This window comes from Fulmarus glacialis, unplaced genomic scaffold, assembly GCF_000690835.1.
Source record: "Fulmarus glacialis isolate BGI_N327 unplaced genomic scaffold, ASM69083v1 scaffold34384, whole genome shotgun sequence".
In the NCBI taxonomy this organism is placed as follows: Eukaryota; Metazoa; Chordata; class Aves; order Procellariiformes; family Procellariidae; genus Fulmarus; species Fulmarus glacialis.
In genome coordinates this window covers 25743-44708 of record NW_009210481.1, presented here as the reverse complement: position 1 = coordinate 44708, position 18966 = coordinate 25743, and the positions used below count along the sequence as shown (strand labels likewise).

Here is an 18966-nt window from a genome sequence, read left to right as displayed (position 1 = left end):
CTAATTGGCTTTACTATTTACAAGGCTGCTTTATAGCTCCTTCATTTCTCTAGATTCTTCGCATCATCTCAACACCAGTTGTCTAGGGAATGTTACAAGCTGGACTCTAGCCAGAGGTTGTATACAAAAATGCTTGGTATTTGCTGCTGTTGTCCTTTAATAAGCAGCCTCTATTCCCTCCACACCCCACCACTCCTACTGAAGCCAATTCAGATTAGATATCCTTGTACGGCTGCAAGCATCTGCTAAATGACTGTTTATCAAGCCCAGTCTCAGTTTTGAGAATACCATAAGCTTGTGGTAAGATTCTCCAATTTAGAACACGCTAGCTTAGAAAATGTGCTGCACTGCACTTTTTATATTTGACTTTCCAAAAGTTGCCTTGCAGCTAAAGACAACAAAGCCAGGCAAGGTTTGGATATTTCTCAGATTCCTAGTATACCACAACAGAAATTTCTTCATCCTGGTCATCAGCCTCCAACAGCCTGGCATGCCCATTTAACATTAACAGACAGCAATAATCAAAGAGAAACAACAAAACTTAGCAAAACATCAGCAGCTGCAGCTTCTCAAAGAACAAAAAAAAAAAGCCTGCAAAGCTGTTCATTACCACTTCACACCTTACAGAAATGAAAAGACATACAGTGAGGTACGTGCACATTGCAAAGTTAACACCACTTTTCTGTAATAGATTTCTTATGTATGCTGGGTTAATACAGGCTGATAAGCTTATACTTATATGCTAGCTTATACTTATAAGCTAGCAGGAACATGAAGTTGCTGGAACTACATATATTTTCCTTTCTTTTCAGCAAACTAAGAATTCACAGACAGAAGATCCTAAACAAATTATCATTTGCACTCCAACCAAGGTGGAGTGATTAGATGGAAGTTAGTTAAGTCTAGCTTCCTAGAGAAGTGCTGGTTTTGGGCGTTGCTTGTTTGCTTTTTATTTGAAAGCTTGATGAACTAAAATTCAAAGCAATAGAGAGTTCCAGCAACCTTACCAACAATTTGTTAGTGGTTAGCATCTCAAGATTAAACCATCCAACTTCAAAGCTAAAAAGAAATTATCACCATTATTGTTCGTTCAGCTCCTCCCATCTCATCATTAACCAGGTAATAAGCTGGCTTTCACCAATGTCTGATAAATTGTCCAATGGATTCAGGAACTGCAGGTGTATGTGCCTGTGCATATATTTGGATTTTTCAGTTGGTGAAAGGCCAAAGGGCACATAAGAAATCATATCACTACTACCTGAGGAAATCAGGGTTATACCATGGAGCAGATAGAGTCCTTCTGGACATGGGAAAATGACTTTTGCTTCACTCTGAGAAAAGCCTCTCTATAATAAGTAATTTCATCAAAAAGGTTCTCCTACAAACTCTGTCCCTGGGGCTCAAGTACTAACCAATTTACAAGAACAGACATGGTTGGGGGAAATGGGAGGGAGCACAATGAAACAAATAAAAAAGACCAGAAGAAAGGAAGTCAGTGCATAAATATCCATAAGATTATATGCCACTGACTCAGAATAAAGCCTTGTAGACTAGTCTCCGCAGCAATGCTATTGTCTATATTCTGTTCCTTAAAAAACAGAGAGTGTAAAGGGAAGAGAACAGAAGGTAACAAAAAAGAGAGGAAGAAGGCACAACATTTTATGTTCGGAGACAACTCTTATTTCTACAGCAAGAGCAGGAAGTCATCTATGTCATCAAGTCTGGATTGGAGAACTGAATGTCAGCCACATCAGCTGGCAATCTGAAGAACCAGCTTCCATGTTAGGTGAAGGACAAGATGTTCTGCTGAGACAAGCATCCAGAGAACGCAGCAGTGTGGTGTTTTTTTTTCCCCTCCTTGTATTAAGTTTGACTTTGAGAAAACACTACTAATTTTAAGATCACCAGTTTATGCAAAACTCCTCATCTTTAGGGCATGTCAGACCCCAAACTCCTCACGGAACATCAGCAGGTGATGAAGTTGAGACAGGAAACCTCCAAGTAATCCCACTACCTTCAAAATAATGAGATGCGATGGGAGGCATGCTTGGAGGCATCAGGTTAGCCCACTCCACACGGTGCATTTAGATGAATGCCTATATCTGCAGCATTTCAACAGAATACAGGTTATTCTTCAGCATAATTCTCTTTGAGGGAAAAAAATTAAGATAATTCTCAGCAAACTATTCCTCAAGAAGTTCCACTTGCATGCACCTTCTCTCAACAGATGTACTGCCTGTGTACTGTCCTGTCATACAAACAATAACTACTCTCTACCAAATGCTGAACCAACCTGAATCATTAGGCACTGTGACCCCTGAGGCAAAGTGTGAACAAATCTCCAAGTGTCTACATAATATCTGAGATAAGAAATTCTTTAATGTAGCTACAAAAGTGGTTTAACCATGTTAGAAAATACTCTAAATAACACCCTTGCAGTTTCATGACATGTCTGGACACAGCTAGCTATTTACTAGAATGGTGACTGCATGAAGGTAACTGCAGTCCTTTCAGGGGAAACATATTGGTATTTCCTAAAGATCTGGACAAGTGAAGACAATGAAACAGCCTCAGCGCCAGATTTAAGTTGCACATTTTCATGCCTAGGGTAAAAAAATACCACGTGTACCAGATATAAATCAGGATTCAGTTGTCTATTGAGTCCAGAAGGATCAAAAGCTTAAGGTCATCTTGCAGGTAAGGTAATAACAAAATTGAAGACAAGAGAGTTTTCCAAGGTAAGTGTGAATGGATCAGACAATCACTAAGTTAGAACTAAACAAAGTAAGGCATCTGGAAAAAGTGTAGAGACGGTCTTTGAAGGGGAAGAACTGAAACCAAACCCAAAAGCTTGAAATAGCCTTACACCTAAGAATGCCCTTGAGAGCAGCACTCCTCGCTGTCAAGAAGAAAAGGGGGCTGGATCCAGAGACCTGGTAAGGTGTTATTCAAAATACTATTACTTGAGAGCTGATCCAGCCCCCTACTCTAAAGGCCATTGAAGGTAAAACCCCAGGAACTTTGATCAACTAGAGGTTGGGAGAGATAGGTGAAGATGCTAACCAGACGGACCTTCATCAAGCAATGGGAGAGACTTATCTCCAGTATGTATATAAAGATAATTATGGTGAAGGCAGCTGGAGACAGGAGAATGACAGGCACACCACAACTGTCCACTCATCTAAGTGCGTAAGTCAAGGGATGTTTTCTTTCTCACTAGCTAGCTTGAACCATTCCTACTGGAGAAAAGAAAAAGTATTCTGAGGACTTTCAGCTCTACTAAAGATCAGGGTCAATCAGGTAATCCAGGTCCTGAGTCAAGAAGTTTGGGATGAGAAGATGTCTCAAGCCTTTTATGAACTGCCAAAGGAGTTTCTGAAACCACCTCCAGTGTGGTTAAGACACACTCCTTCCACCTTATTTATTCCTGCCTTAGTCTAAGACCTGTAAAACCAGTGGCATGGAAGGGAAACACAGTTTACTTCTTCACCGCAGAATAAGCACTGCAATAGAAATCCTGGACACTAGCCCATTCTTGATCAAAACCTGAGGCCTCCTTTTAGCCTGCTACACAAGGGAGTTTTCCATGGCCTTGTCCCATTCATGAAGAGGATTTAACATGCCAACCAGCCAGATGTCAAGTACTGAGTTTATAATGTAAACCTGACAAAAGAATACAGCTCTCCCATGAAGCCCATGGGGGAAACCATGTTAGGGACAGTACTGCAGCAGGCAGCTGTCTTTGTAGTCTATTTGTTCTAGGGAAATACAAATGGTTTTGATGGCACTTCTCTGAATTGGACACAGAGCTGAAAAGCAGCCTAAGACAAACCTATTTTAAGAGAAAAGTGCTTATTAACCTGAACAGCAGTCTGGTAACCCCTACTATCCTTTTTTATAGCCAGCATCTAAATGGTGCTGATGGTTACACAGCATTAGCAAGGTCTCCTGGGCTATGGTGGAACTTTGGTATTCAACTTCAAGACGACAAACACCTTGGATCCTAGCATCTGTCACATCATGTGTCTTCATATTCTCAAAGGTAAGAGCTAGACTGGATGTTCTTTGGTCCTGTATGTCCAGTTTGCAGATACAATGCTTTACCCTTCATAATTCTGAGGCTGCAGATTTGTCCACATTACTGGGAAATTCGTATTTCCTTGTAAACCACGTTCAGTGGCATCGATCTTTTTAACCTTGTTTTTCTTTATGCTGCTGTGTAAGTACTTCAGTCAGAAACGCAAGTTAAAGCGTCAAGACAGCCAATAAAGCCTCAAATCTGTTGCTCAAACTCAGCTTTATTAAGACTCTGCCACACTTTTATTAAGTATAGCCTTTAACACTGATACAACCAAGACACTGAATTAAAGGTAGCAAAACTTGTCCAGTCTCATGGTACTAATAGTTTTAATACTTAGTTTTGTGATATGATTCCAGGACAGTGTTGAAATCCTTCAGAGATGTATTGTTTACTGCTTCTTAGCACCAGCTTCTGAAGTTTTACATGGAGTAGTAGATTTGTCATTAAACATTTTACATGTCCAACAGAAGAGATGTCCTCAGGGCCATCTCTGAGGGTCTTAATATTAGGACTGCACTCAGAGCAGTCCCCAGCAGCTGCAGACTTCAGTACTGGATATGGTCGCATTCTCCTCAGGTCTGACTCTAAGGACATGTGTCCATTCCCCACCCCTCATCATCTGGAAGTAAGCTTCTCTCTGCAAACAGATGTACAGCAAGCAGCTTATCAACTGCCTAGCCAAGATGTGGAACCTATCACAAGATCCTCTGAAGTGTGCTATACCAGATATAAAAAAGGGTTCAATTGCCTACTCAGTACAGAAGGATCAAAAGCTTACAGTAACCTTACAGGTGAGGTAATAATAAAATTGAAGTCAAGAGAGCTTAAAGGCTTTCCAATTTGCAAATGAACAGATCAGACATTCACTAAATCCTGTAGCACTGCCATTCCAACTTTTGTGGTCTTGGCTGACCATGTAAAAGAGGTGCAAGGTTCATGCATAGGCACAAAACATGAAGCTACTTCAAAAAAATTCACCTGGGGCAAGCACATACTGTCGAAGCATCCACAAACACACAAGAACAAAGCATTTCTTTTTGCTCTGGGATCCCATCCGTGCTTTGAGGGCTGTTTTGTACATTGCACATGAAGTAGTCATCACATGAAAACAGAAGTCCTACTAAGAGCAGGAACCACAGACCTAGACAAGCCTGCGTTAACTGGATCAACTTTTATCTTAGCTACAGAACTGTATTTGCTTCTGTGTCCTTAGGCCCCATGAATCTTGTATTCATAGTATCCATAGTTCAAAAAAGCGTGGCTTGAAAGGATCCACCTTCAGTCTTGTATAGAGTCTGATAGTTAAGGCACTTTTGTAGGAAGCAGGAGATGAAGATTTGAATCCCTTCATGTCAAGAAGGAAACTGAACTCAGGCCTCTTTCCAGCAATTAATCTAACCATCGAGCTATTTCAGGAAGCAGGCATCCTCACAAACTATGGCCTCAATGCAACTGGTATGCACTGGCACACAGTATGGTCAACCGATCACATAACCAAGTCAGAGGCATGCAAGCTACCATATCTTCCCTCTCTTCCTCAGATAATTGAATATGTTAAGTTATACCCAAGACTTCTAACTGTAAGCAGATTCAGAATGGAGCCAAGGTGTGGTTTTACAACACAGATGACCCATTTTAAGCCCCAGGCTGCTACCAACATGGACAGTTCCCCTCCTGCATGTTCATACCTCCTGCTTCAGGCTAGCACTCCTCTGAGCCCACAGAGTGCAGACCCAGAGAACTAAACTGCTGAAAAGCATCATTTTGTGGCAAGGTCGGTTTTCTGCCAGCTTCGCTCCCTGAACTAGCTTATGTTGGCTGGCAAACCCCAATCCTAGCACAAGAGGCTGCAGAAACACACAGCCTATGTGGGAGAGGAAAGGAAATTGGATCACCCCTTTTAACTGCAGCCCAGAGATAGATCAGCTCAGTAGTGTCATAAGCCTGGAAGCACATTCATACTCTTCTAACTACCCCACCACTGCATTTCCAGATCCCAGAGAAATTTAAGCTGAAGCTGTAAGTTTGCTCCTGGGTGGGGCAAATTCAGGTGCACACAGAGAAAGCAAGAGGTGAAACCTTAGTATCAACTTGTTCAGAGTTCTCCCATTTGAAGCAGATCCAAAGCTAAGCAGTTGCTCAGCAAGGTTTCTAGACCAACTTTTGATTCATGTCCCCTTCGGGCACTACACATTGAGTAGTTACAGCACAGCATTTTAGACAGATGTACACTTTTTAAAGCTTTTTGTTACCGATTCAGATCTCTTGACTGACATTTTTAAACTACATTTCTTAAATGGCACATGCCTATAAAACTTTCAATAAGGTGAATTACACTATTAAAATAATATATCCCTACATTAAATATCACTTCATGCTACATCTTTAACCATTAGTCACTGCCTGTCAAGATTAAAGACCAAGTTTTGACTACTGCAGCTGTATCAAAGACCCCTTTCACAATACAGATTTCCAAAAACACCCAAATGAAAAGTGTTTACTTACGTGCAGAGAATTGATTGGTCCTCACGGTCTGCAAAACAAGAACAAACATGGTTACAGTTTTTTGTTTATACTGTCCTGTAATTTGCAAGACAGTTTATTTTAAATGAATATTTTAAAAATTCAGCTTCTCAGCTTAACAATTCTAAGGACACTCTGAAGCAATTTTAATATCATCCTTTCAACGTTCCAGTTCACACACACACACCCCTCAAACAACAGCTTAGACATTCCTAAAAGTTCTGCCATTTCATATAATAAAGCCAAAATTTTGGTCAAATTTAAAAATAATCCACAGTAATCTTTTTAACCATATTTTCAGACAAAGCTGGCCCAACATCTTTTATTCTGTATGCACCCTTTCCCAGATTAAGCAAATTATTTAAAATCTTAAGTATTAAGCAAGAAAAAAAAAAAACCAGTTTCAAGTACACAATACTAATGACCAGACACTTGGAAATAGCACTAACATCTCCAGCAAACAAGTGCTTTACAACTTTTTTTTTTTCCTTTTTTTAATGAACATGCAAGCCTGAAGTGCTTCCATAATTTAGCTTATTCATTAAAGACTTGTCAAAAGGACATCCAGGGAAATACTGGACAGAGATGAACTCCACAATATGGTACAGCTCAGCACTTTTGTGACACCCACTGCCGCGCTCATGACCTTTGAAAAGAATGCCTGAAAGTCAGTTATACCCTGCAAGAGGTATTTCATAATTACAGGATCTTTACAGAATGTATTTCAAAATCATACATTCTGTATTAAAAATTATATAATCAAAACATTCAAATATACCTGCAAAAAAGTAAAATGTTTCAGTTAAAGGTGTTCTCCACCCCCTGTTTGAGCCAGGGTTTTCAATGAGTTCAACACCTTTTTCATAAATCTGCATCACAAAGATCTTGCTTTTACACTTCAGCTGTTTGAGACTAGCTTCAAAAGAACACAATCACCTCCTGCAAGCTCAGAACTTCAAACAGGTTTTCTGTTCTGATCGGTAATTTGTAATGGATTATGTTATAATAAACAAAATCAAGCTTTATTTTGTTCAAGTGTAAAGCTCAGGACTACACATTAGACACCCTGCCACTCTCCACATACACGCCTTCTTCTTGAACACAAGGCTCTGATGGACTACAGGAAGGGAGCAATTGGTATGTTAGGATCATTATTCCTTCTAGGACACAGAGTTCAATACTAGCAGGATGAACAGACAGCTTCAGCTGCTACAAGGCAGCTTCCCCACATGCTTAATAGGTTTGAAACAGATCTATGTCCATATATACAACCTCAATACATTTATGACCATTTCTGGTAAGCAGAATAATGTAAACAACATTTCACACTGTTTCTAAATGGGTCCAGAAAAACTACTGTTAAACTGAGTTGCAAATGACTGCTGAGTTTTGCAGACTGTATGAAACCAGTCATCCTACCTGTGCAATGAGCTGAGTTCATAGCACTGTTGGATAACAATTAGCGTTGAAGCATAATTTCAACTTTAGCTAGGTAGCATGTAAAAAAAAAATCCAGCAGTGAATTGTGTTTCCCCCCACTACAGTGCCTGATGAACAACCCAGATACAAAAACAGTTCGTGTTCAGCCACATCAGCTCCCTGAGCAGGCTTGCCGCCCAGCAGCAGAAATACAAGTTTCAGCACAGACAAGCAGGACTGCCGATTGGGGCAGAGACAGACACCTGGATTTAGATCATCATGGGCTGCCAGGGAGCCTGGCGACCAGGGTATACAGCCAAAGGACTGCTGCTGAAGGGACAATCGTGTCCTGTCCCCTTCCTCCAACTGTGCCAGCACTCATGTCAGTGTAGCACAGCCAAGAGGTGAGCAGAAAAGCTGCCCAACAAACTGTTTTTCCGTCTGATTTGTGTTGAGCTGAATCAGTGCCCTCATACACTGTACAACTGTACAAAAAACTGTACTGGAGAAAGGAAGACCTGAGATCCCTTTTCTACACAGCAACCCCAATTTACCTTAGATCAAAAGGCTATGTTCATACAGACACAACGCACCTAAAGCAAACCAGCTAAAAAAGACCTGGTCTCAGCAAAATATTGTTATTTTAATTAGTTTATGAATAAGAAGTTTGAAGGACATGAAGTCAAGTCTTTCAAAACAGGCAGATGCTACCGCATATTGCCACAGCTGGCTAAACCAGAGGCTTGTGGACTGCACCCCTGGCAAGTTTTAGACTACATTTTAACATCAATATTACAGAACATATGAGGTGCTTTCTGACTGAAAAATGTTAAATACATGCAGACAGTTGTACTTTGAAGCCCTTGTACTAGCTTGTTCAAAAATGGCACAAAATACCAGTGATCCTCTTACCCATTGTGCAGACAAACTGCATTGGGTTGCACTTCACCACGAGCACAAGTCAAATGCTGCACCCCTGTGACTATCTGTGTCCTGCAAGCAGATGTTAGCTCCAAAAATCCTACCTATAGGGTAACAAACAGAGCAGAATGATTGTAGTAGGAGAGCAGAAGAATATTAGTTTAGAGTATTAAAAGTGGGAAAGAAAGTAAGATTCAAAAAGTTGGTGATACTCCTGAGAAGACTGCAGGGATGGTACCAGATCATTTCCTACATCTGCATGATGTACAGCAACTCCTGTACAGACACACCAAAAAAAGGAAGGGAGAAGCCTGTGACTGCAAGAGATAAAAGCTGAGAGTAGGCAAAAGCAGTGGGAGCATGACAACAGAAATGTTAAGAGAACACTCTAAAAAAGTTAATGTTCTTCTGGGTTTGATATACAGCAGCTGGTCTTGCAAGCCCTATCAGAAATGACTTTTTGGTACCAGCAGGAGACAAACCCCAGAACTCCAGCAGTTGGATGTACCTTATGCCCAGTTGTCAGCATAAACTAGAAAAAAGTGCAACTTTCTGACCATGACCTGTTTCGAGGGGTAGCTAATAGTGACTCATGCACTTCATAGGCAACTTCATACGCCAGCAAAAAATCAAGATGACATAGAACAGTACAAATCATTTGTTCTTTTAGAAGAAATTGCTGAATGAATGCCAAGTTGCTACCATGAGCAGAATGGAAAGTTAGTATTTCCTAGCTTTAATATTTATTGAGACAAGTGACAACTTGATTTCCCCCTTTCTCGCTTCCTAAGAATAACTTCTCTCTGTAATTTTGTCACTGTAGCTAGGCCACTTCACCGAAAAAATAGTCTCCTCTAAACTACAGCTCTTCAGTTTATCACTTCTTAAAAACTTAAGAACACAGGTAACATTTGCCTTGAAATTGAAAGTAGTTTATTTGAAGGCAATGCCCATTTGTCAATGCTTTGTATCATGTCATATTTTACCTGTCAATTTACCACATAAAGCTAGTGTTCCACAACATGCAAGACAGTGTATAAATGAATTTTCTTACCCAATTAGTCCTAGAGAAAGTCTACAAGTCTGGACAGTTGTACGTATTTTGTCATTGCCAGAAGCTCCAGCAAGTGCAGCAGAGCTTTTTTATTTTCCATGTCCAGGAGCCTGAACTGACACAGATCTTATGAAGAAGTTATCTGGTACTCAAGTATGCTATTCCAAATCCATTTTTCTGTGTCCATCTGGACTCTGAATCTTACAAACTATGATAGTGGAAGTAAGACAACAGCAAGTTTCAAGTTTTGCCTTCTGATCACTTTTTTATGCTAATGGCCAGTTCCAGCATCTAGCACTCAACTAACAATAACAAAAGAATTACAGCTTGAAAGATCAGGATGCTGCTTTATGCATTGTCAAATGCCGGATGTCTTTTGCCCCAAGAAAAAGAACTGATCTCTCCGGACTCATTCTGAAAAAGATTTTGACAAAATTACGAACATGGAAGAGTTATTTATGGTTTGTTTGATTTGATTTTCTCCTCCCCCAAATAACACAATTTATCTGCAGTCTTGATTTCAAAGCAGCTGGTCCCCTTCCTAAAGGCGCCTTAGAGCACTAACTATGTATCTGTTAGCCTGTCTTTTGAAAGAACTGAGCCCTTATCTAGCACTTTTACCAGATTTGTTATCTGGGGCAAGGAAGAAGCACTAAACTTCTCATCATTGTACATATATCTCAGTAATATTTAAAAAAAAAAAAAAGTGTGTGATTCTCTATAGCCTATCTTCAATCTGAAGGGCAGCAGGCAGCCCACAAGACAGATTTTTTTTTTATGACAGAGAACACGCCTAAGTCTTAAAAATAATCTGCCATCCTTTGCAAAAGTTTTAATAGCAATTTTTTATTAAAGCCACAGAGTTTTGAGGTGGTTGTTCATGGAAACCTAAAAATATTTGGAAAACACTTAAGTTTCTACATAAGTCTCGTGATTCTTAAAACAGACCAAAACCAACTCTCTCTAGCAAAGTCTTCATGAGATAACATCATTCTATATTCCTACAAATCTCTTTGTCTGATGTTATAAAGACTAGACCAATTCAACAAATCCCTTGGGATTTATAAGCAAACTACAGGAGTAAAAAGCAGAACAAGTTAGCAGACAATCTTCATCTCCAATCTTTAGAGCAACTGAAATAGGATATACAAATAAATTACTCTTATGAATAGCATTAGTAAATTTGACATTAGTTGCCTCTGTTACTCCATCCAAAGGGTGAGAAAGTGTATTTGTCTGGAATGGTTGATACTCTGGACAAAGTCACAACAGGTTTGTTACATTCTGAGCACAAAAGTAGACAATTTCGGGGGGGGAAGCACCTATAAGACGACTTAGATAACACAACTTTTGCTATTAGCATAAATATCTTTCAAGTTACTCCCATATAACACAATACAGTTTCATTATAAGGCTGAGCCAAACTAACAACTGCCAGTCTCTTAGGGAAAGGTATACCACATTTCTGCCACACCAACAGCACAGTTTCTGTCCTCTGAGCAGACCCTGGTGCTTGTCTGATCATAGGTTAAAGCAACTCAGCTCACTAATCAAAGATATTCAGTAAATCAATGTAACTCAGTCAGATGAATGTAAGCATGAGGACAAGTATGTGGTAGGAGGGGATGAAATAAGGAGACAAAGCTCTTTATTCAAGCTACATCATAAGACCAACCTTTTGGTTTTAAACCAATACAAAAGTCCCATTGGAATCTATCACTTCAGAGATATACAGCTTAGATTTAAATATATCCCAAGGTCTTCAAACTACACTGAAGACCATAACATTCAAGTTGTACAGAGAAGGGTTACTATAATATTCCTAATTTGAAAAACAAGTTCCAAAATTATGCAGAGTCTATGAATAAAAACAAAATTTGATTTTCTGCTTATGAAATAAGCTTTCTATATACTAGTATGTCCTTTTGAATAGAAGAATTTGGAAGCACAAAGGCAATGCCACCTTCTAGCCTTAGGCTGAAGCTGTAATCCAACTTGAGCTGCCACTGATGTCTCTGCTTCCCCTGCCCAGTTTCACCATCCCATTCCTCCTTTTGAACCAGCAGCCCATTGTGCAGATGCACGTGATGCTAGTTCAAGTAGCTGATGGAACTAACAAAATTTAGTTTTCAACCAGATCAGCTCCCTGATTCAGTTTATAACACAGCCACACGAACACTGGAATTAGCGCATGGAAAGCGGGAGAACCACCTCTTTACCAGCTACCCACACTCTGGTCACCCTAAAGCTACTGCAAAAGCACACTCCCTGGCTCGGGTGAGCTGCAAACCACTCCCAACCAGGTAGCTGCTGCCAGCAGAAGGTGCCACCTCCTACTGTACATTCACACTGCCTCCTTTGAGCCAGCACCAGAAGTTACCTCCACCTACAATGAGCCAATCAGGGAGTCATACTAGCAGAAAACTAATCCTATCAAAATATATAAAAAGGGAAAAAAAAAGAGAAGCCAGCACAAGCACAAGGGAGATGGAGCAATGAATAACCAGAGTGGGTCTTACTCTCTTGGCAGTGGCTAATCGTTAGATCGGCTTACACTTTATCAAGCTATATATTTAGCACTGGAAGTATCAGACATCGAAGCATTTCTTTCACTCTTGCTCTCCTCCTTCTTTTGCTTCCACTCAAAGGAAGACTGACTCTCACACCTCAAGGCAAGAATCAGCTGCTGTGTTTAACACCTACAACCGCAGAGCTGAAAGACGTCTTACTGATGCAAGAAGCAGCAGCCACATTAGGGAAACCCAGTCATACAACACTGAATGGTACAAATGCTTTGAAGAGAGGCCAAGGAGAATTACTAGAATACAAGAAGGGCAAGAAGAATTACAGCTCTGAAAGCCATTTTTCCCTCCACTCTTAAACCTACTTTGCTCTCGTCTCCCCAGAGGAATATGCTCTGGGGACAGCAATTGGCAGCTCCTCAAACAAACCTGTTGCTTGGCTCCAGAAGAGTTGCCATGTTTTCTTGTTTGAAAATCCAGTAAGAATAGATCCTGATGTTTACCTTACTATGTATATATAATAAAATGCATGAAGTTTTGACTGTCAAAATACAAAACATTTTACTCCACATCTCTCACCAAACTACGGAAGGATTTTTTTCCCCCCTAACTAACAGACTAGACCTAACAAAACCCCTGTTAACTCTGGGGAAGGTTCCAGATGTACATTAAACACATTTGTTGGGTAATTGGTTCAGGCAGGATGTTCTGCAACGTTGTAGCTCAAAGCTATAGAGTCTGTCTACAAAAGAATTACTGTATTTTAACAAAGCAGCTTTTCTTAAAAGCATGACTTAGCTCTGCTTTGATCACACTAGTCATTCATAATATTCATGATTCAAGATACAAGATAATCAAACAGAAAAGGAAGAATCTGTCTTCAAGTTTCCTACCAAAACTCAAAGGTAGTAGCATAGCAAGCACAGAATTTTTATCACACAACAGAGCTTAAAACTAAACAGATGCCCACCCTCTACAGCTGTCTTTGCTCCAATTGCCCTTTACTATATTGACATTTTAAGTATTGCAAATGCCCAGATCTGCCTTATCCCTCACGATTTGACTCTGAATGAATGGAAGAAGCCATTTGGAACTATCCCACAGAGTGAATTGCCCAACTAGAAAGACATTTTTTGAGCTTAACACAAATACACAAATCTATGAAAACAATTCCACAGATGTATTACCTGCTTTCAGATTTAACATATCTATGATTACTTTGACAGCAGCTACAATTCTTGTCAAACACAGTAACTTTCATACAAACATTAACTGTCTCACAATCCCACCACCCTTCCTATAAGCATCCTCCCTTTTGCATCCAGCCTCTATTTAGGTAGTGTGAAATAAGTGAAATAAGTGTGCCAAAATAAAAAGGTTAATTCTAGAAATGTGGTGAAAATTGATGTATGTGAGTATTAATCTCCTTTCCCAATTCAGGTTGAAGAAAAAGCTATGGGCTATTACACATCCAGCCATCAACCAGCAGAAAATTATGGTGAGGGAAATAGTTCTTATTTGCAGGTACATCAAGGGTTGTCCTTCCTAAAACCCAAGCAGAAAGACTCTTGAGGATCATTCATTTTGACACAGCCTTTCCTTTTATTTCTCCAGAGCATGAAATACCTATTCAGCAGCAATAAAGTGCCAGCCTCATTTCTGGCATAACCAAAAAAGTTGATGCTTTTGTTGGGCTAGAGGAGGGCAACTTCTCTGATATTTCTCAGATGGGAGAAATTGTTGTCCTTCTAAAAAGAGGCAGTGGTATAGGGGGAATGGAGGGTTCTTGTTTATTTTTAGACAATATTTAATACTCAGGTGGCATAGCCCATAAATCAAGAAAAGCTTGGTTCCCTGGTCAATAGCCTTGTTTGTTGTGGATGTCAGGCTTGGAAGATCTGTATATATTTGCCCTCTACTCTAGGTGAACAGGCTCGAATATCAATCTATTCAAGGACATTTAAAAATTGAATTCCTGACAAGTTTTGTGAAAATGGGTTACTGCCTGGAGGAAAGAGACCTTCCCACCAGCACAGATTTTGCTGCTGCCAGAGCATTCACAGGATTCGGTCATAAACACTACATAGCATTATAAAGCACACAGGTGGTCTGACAATCTGCCATTCTTCAAGCTCTGATTAACTTTTTTTTTCTTCTTTTTTTCTTTAAACCAAGTCCTACTGGACTGATAAGCATGGAAAGAGATCTGGTTACAAAGATAAAGCATGCCTTTATATTTTGTGTTTGTCTTTAAAATGTTGCCTAGTTACTCCATAAACTATCATCAAACACTTAACACTATGAAGTGACTTGCAGCAAACATCTCTAACAAGCATAATAGGAAGACTGACAGGCACAAGTTTGTTCGCTGAGTACCCACCTTACTGCAGACCAAATATACCCTCACACACTTATGCTCACCATGAGATTTCTGCAATAGCACTGTTTATCCTACATTTCACCTCTACCTTTAGTTGTGCAATAATCTTTGCCAGGTACAGCTTAGTCATTCACTCTTCAATGTACATTCTGCAGCTTCACAAAAAGACAAGGGCAGTTTACAGGAATACAGTCAGTATTTTGCCAACAGTAACCCATGAAACATTCAAGTGAACTTTTCAGAAAGCATGTAATTTGCTAACACTATAAAGCTGACATTTCAAGTTATAATACCTAAATTTAATCAAGCCAAGTACTGACTATTTAAGGAAGCTGAACCTACACATGCCCAAAGCATCTGATGCGATACATGCACCAGTGCTAAAGGGGCTGGACAATATCATTGTCAGGTTACTCTCTTTGAGAGGTTTCAGGTGACTAAAAGGAGGGAGACATCACAGGTATCTTCAAGAAAGGTGAGTAGGATCATTGCACTATCCTAAAAGCTGGAAGGAACCTCTGGAGGTCACAAATGATCAAGGACGCTGGCACTCTTTAGGGGAAAACCATCTCTCTTGATGTACCTTGAAACAGCATTTATCTTTTTCTTTTTGCCTTGTCATCATCAGCTTATTCATCTGTTGGTCAGTTTTTACATCCAAGTCTCATTTCTTTGAAACTGTCAAGCAATGAACTTGCAGAAATTCTCATTCTTTGACCTAAAACATGTAACACTAATTTATACTAGAAGTAAGATCTAATTCAGGTGCACTCCACTCCTCATGGGTATCCAGTGGTTTTAAGATTTAGAATAATATTTATCAGTTTTGCTTCATCAGTGCTCAGACATTTTTACCACAAAACACTGAGAGCCCCCAATGCTGGTTCAGACACCAGTCCATGAAGAATTGTATCAGAACTCTCCCTCTGGCCCAATGCCATCCACTTCAAAGATAAATACAGCAGTGCTGTTTTAAATCAATTACCAATTCCCAACTTTGTCTGTTTACCTAGTATTTCCCATATAGCATGATAGAAGACACAGACAGCCAGCATCTACTACATTTCCTCAGCCTAGAAACCAGCCTATCTGAGAAAGCTGTCAGGCTGAACTGCCACAAACCACTTTTGACAGACCAGTATTTCACTCTTGCCTCTTTTGTGTACTTTGTCTAATTACTCCAAGATACCTCCAAGTTTTTAGTGAAGGGCTGAGAAAGCACCTTTTCACTGTGGGGTGGGGGCATTGATGTAGACATTCTATAGGTGTACCTGCTATTTGTGAAGTTAAAATAACAAAAGCTTTAAAAAAAAGCAGTTCTATCACTTACTTTAAAAGATGTGAGATTTGACATAAATTACAACAGCCATACTTCAGTTTTGCTTGCTGACTGACTGGTAAGTACGTTAATTATTATCAAATGAAGCATAGCAGAGGTCAGTCAAACCCCAGTCACGGTTTATCCTGCAACTTGTTTACAGTGAACCATAGCACTGAATACAAGTATTTCTTGCATGTCTACAGCAGACTTCATGACCACATTCATTATTCGCTCGCTCACCCGAGATAGCTCAAGCTGCTGCGCAAGCGCTCCAGCGCAGACATAGCGCAAGTGGCTAACCTAACACAGCATCATCAAACCCTGGAAGAATAAGCGAAGCGATGAGTTGAGGCTATTTTAGAAGTCACGAGTTAGGCATTTGCAACATTAGCTTGAAATTACCCAAATTCCTAAAGAAAAAATTATGACATTTGTTTTCTGAGTTGCTAGCCAGGGCTGAATCAGCATAAAAGGAGAAAACAAATAGCTGTTAGACTACGTCCTGCCCACCTAATGAAACTGTGGGTAGCTTCTCCATTACATACCAGATGGAATTTGAATTTTTTTTTTTTAGTCCTCATTAAGTTTGAAGAAGCTCAAACATGGTTTATGTTTTCACTGGCAGTCTTTCACTACCTTTATTAACGATCATTAAGAGAAGCTTTAGTAAGTCTAACTTAGAAATTAAAACAGAGTTGCTACATTTGTGAGCAGAAGTTAATAGGTAACACATTCCTTCCCTAGCAAATTCATTCAAACAGGTATGGATTTATAACAAGACTTGCAAACACCCCTAATCTATTATGTAATACCAAATTTATTTAGCCTTTTGAAACAGGTGACTGCTGTAGTTTAGGAGATGAACAGAGAATACAGGTCAGCCTTCAGTTTGGAGAAAGACCAGAGAAAACTGCACAGTCCCAAGGGCTGATCTACACTGTGGGCAACAGCTGAGATTACAAACAGCCGATACATGAAGAGGGAAACAACTTCGACTGTGAGAGCACTCCCGATGTGCCACACCATTGAGCCAGTGGGGCCAGCTACAACAACTTAGGTGACTGATTAACCGTCAAAGCCAACAACTGGTTCTCACACAAGTGTTTAATGCAACTTAGCTGAAGGGCAGTAACAATCCATAAGGCAGCAACTTCTTAAACTTCTCCAGCTAGAGCTGCAAGGACTTGCTCGCTTATGCTTACTGTTCTTCAAATGACACAGATGAGCAGTTCTCAGCCTTCCTGATTTGTGGCTCCCAAAGAGCTTTCCCGGTAGAAGTGAGCAGCTCCTAGATCTTCTACACAGGCCATCCCTATGCTTACTTTTCAGTTTTTATTTGCATGCTGCTCAGAAGTAACCTAAGATTAGTAGTAGTTGGCAAGCCACAAGCTGGAAAAGGTTTATTTAGACTGTAGAGTATTCAGCATAGCAGTGGTTTCTATTCTCCACCAACCCTACTTAAGTTGTTCTATTTCCCATGTAGTACAATTTTGCCTAGACAGAGATTACATTGTCATCCGAAACAATGATTCAGGGAGGTCCTTTAATTGTAATATCTGCCATTTAAGCACACTCATTTAACTTTTGCTCTTCTCCTTCCCAAACAAATAAGCAAACACAAACCACTTAACAAAACTGGCTGTGAACCAACTTTCACTCTAGTGGGCTCTTTCCAAGCTGTTTCATTATGCCTGAACTCCACAAGTTTGGAAAGATAGCAAGTATGATAACAGAACATAGCTAGGCTTTCTAACTTCAACACAACATGGTCAGTGGTTTGGCTTTTTGTTCTCAGTCACACACAGGACAGGACACAGATCATCTAGCACATCACCCCACCCCCAGTAAGGTCAGCCACACTATACGCACCAGTGATTTTAACACATCGCCTAGCAATAGCTATGCTAAAAAATTGTAAGCATTTTTTTGATGGATATTTTCTAAGACCCATAACAAGCTTTTTGATGAGGATGTTTATCTGAAAATATTTTAAGTTCCAGATTTGCTGTATAGACTTCTTATACCTCTGTTCTTCAGCAGTGGAGTCAAGTTACTACTTTTTCCAATCACTGAACACGATAAGAAGATCTAAAACACTTTCCCAAGAGAACACATAAAAGCCACTGTTACAGTCTCATGAGACATTTCAGGAGACAAAAGCTCATAGGCTTCCACCACTTTACATGCCAAACTGTTGAGGCTACCTTGTGAGTGTGGAAAAGTACAGCACAACCAACTTCGTACGCTGTGCAATGTTCAAGATAAACATTTGTCTACAATTAAGATGAAGGCATGGGGGGGGAGATATTAAGTGAGACAGTTCAAACATTAAAATCCTTTCCTCAAAGGACCCAAGTTAATGCAACTTTTTATACCTGAAACACAGATTTCCTTTAGATTTGATTCTGAATAGTTTTTAAAAGCAGTTCAACAATTCAGAGGACAAACACCAGCTTCCCCTACCCTCTTGTGCCTAAATCACCACTAAGTTCTCAATAAACTCTATTTCAGCACACAAATTTGAACTTGCACAATACAAATCCGTCCTTCAGCTTTTAAAGAAAAATTCACAGGTATATTCAGATCTCCTTTCCTTTGGAGGAAAGACATTGACCTTCATTTCTTTAAGGTCAAAAGAGCTTTTACTCACATGCACTTGTGCACATACAGAGGCATTTTCTTCTCCCCTTTACGATTTTTCTAAACATGAGCATCATATATTCCTTATGCTATTTACAGGGAGGA

At 39.9% G+C, this 18966-nt stretch overlaps 1 protein-coding gene across 1 annotated transcript in view; it reads right to left on the bottom strand.

The window, feature by feature from the left end:
* The window catches only part of LOC104076352 (myosin-10-like), a gene marked incomplete at its 3' end in the record, with an annotated part of 58222 nt that overhangs the window by 15507 nt on the left and 23749 nt on the right, over positions 1-18966 (bottom strand). Inside the window, exon 3 of the mRNA XM_009577183.1 lies at positions 6587-6614. Within this exon, the coding sequence (XP_009575478.1) occupies positions 6587-6614 (28 nt within the window). The remainder of the gene's footprint in view (positions 1-6586; positions 6615-18966) is intronic.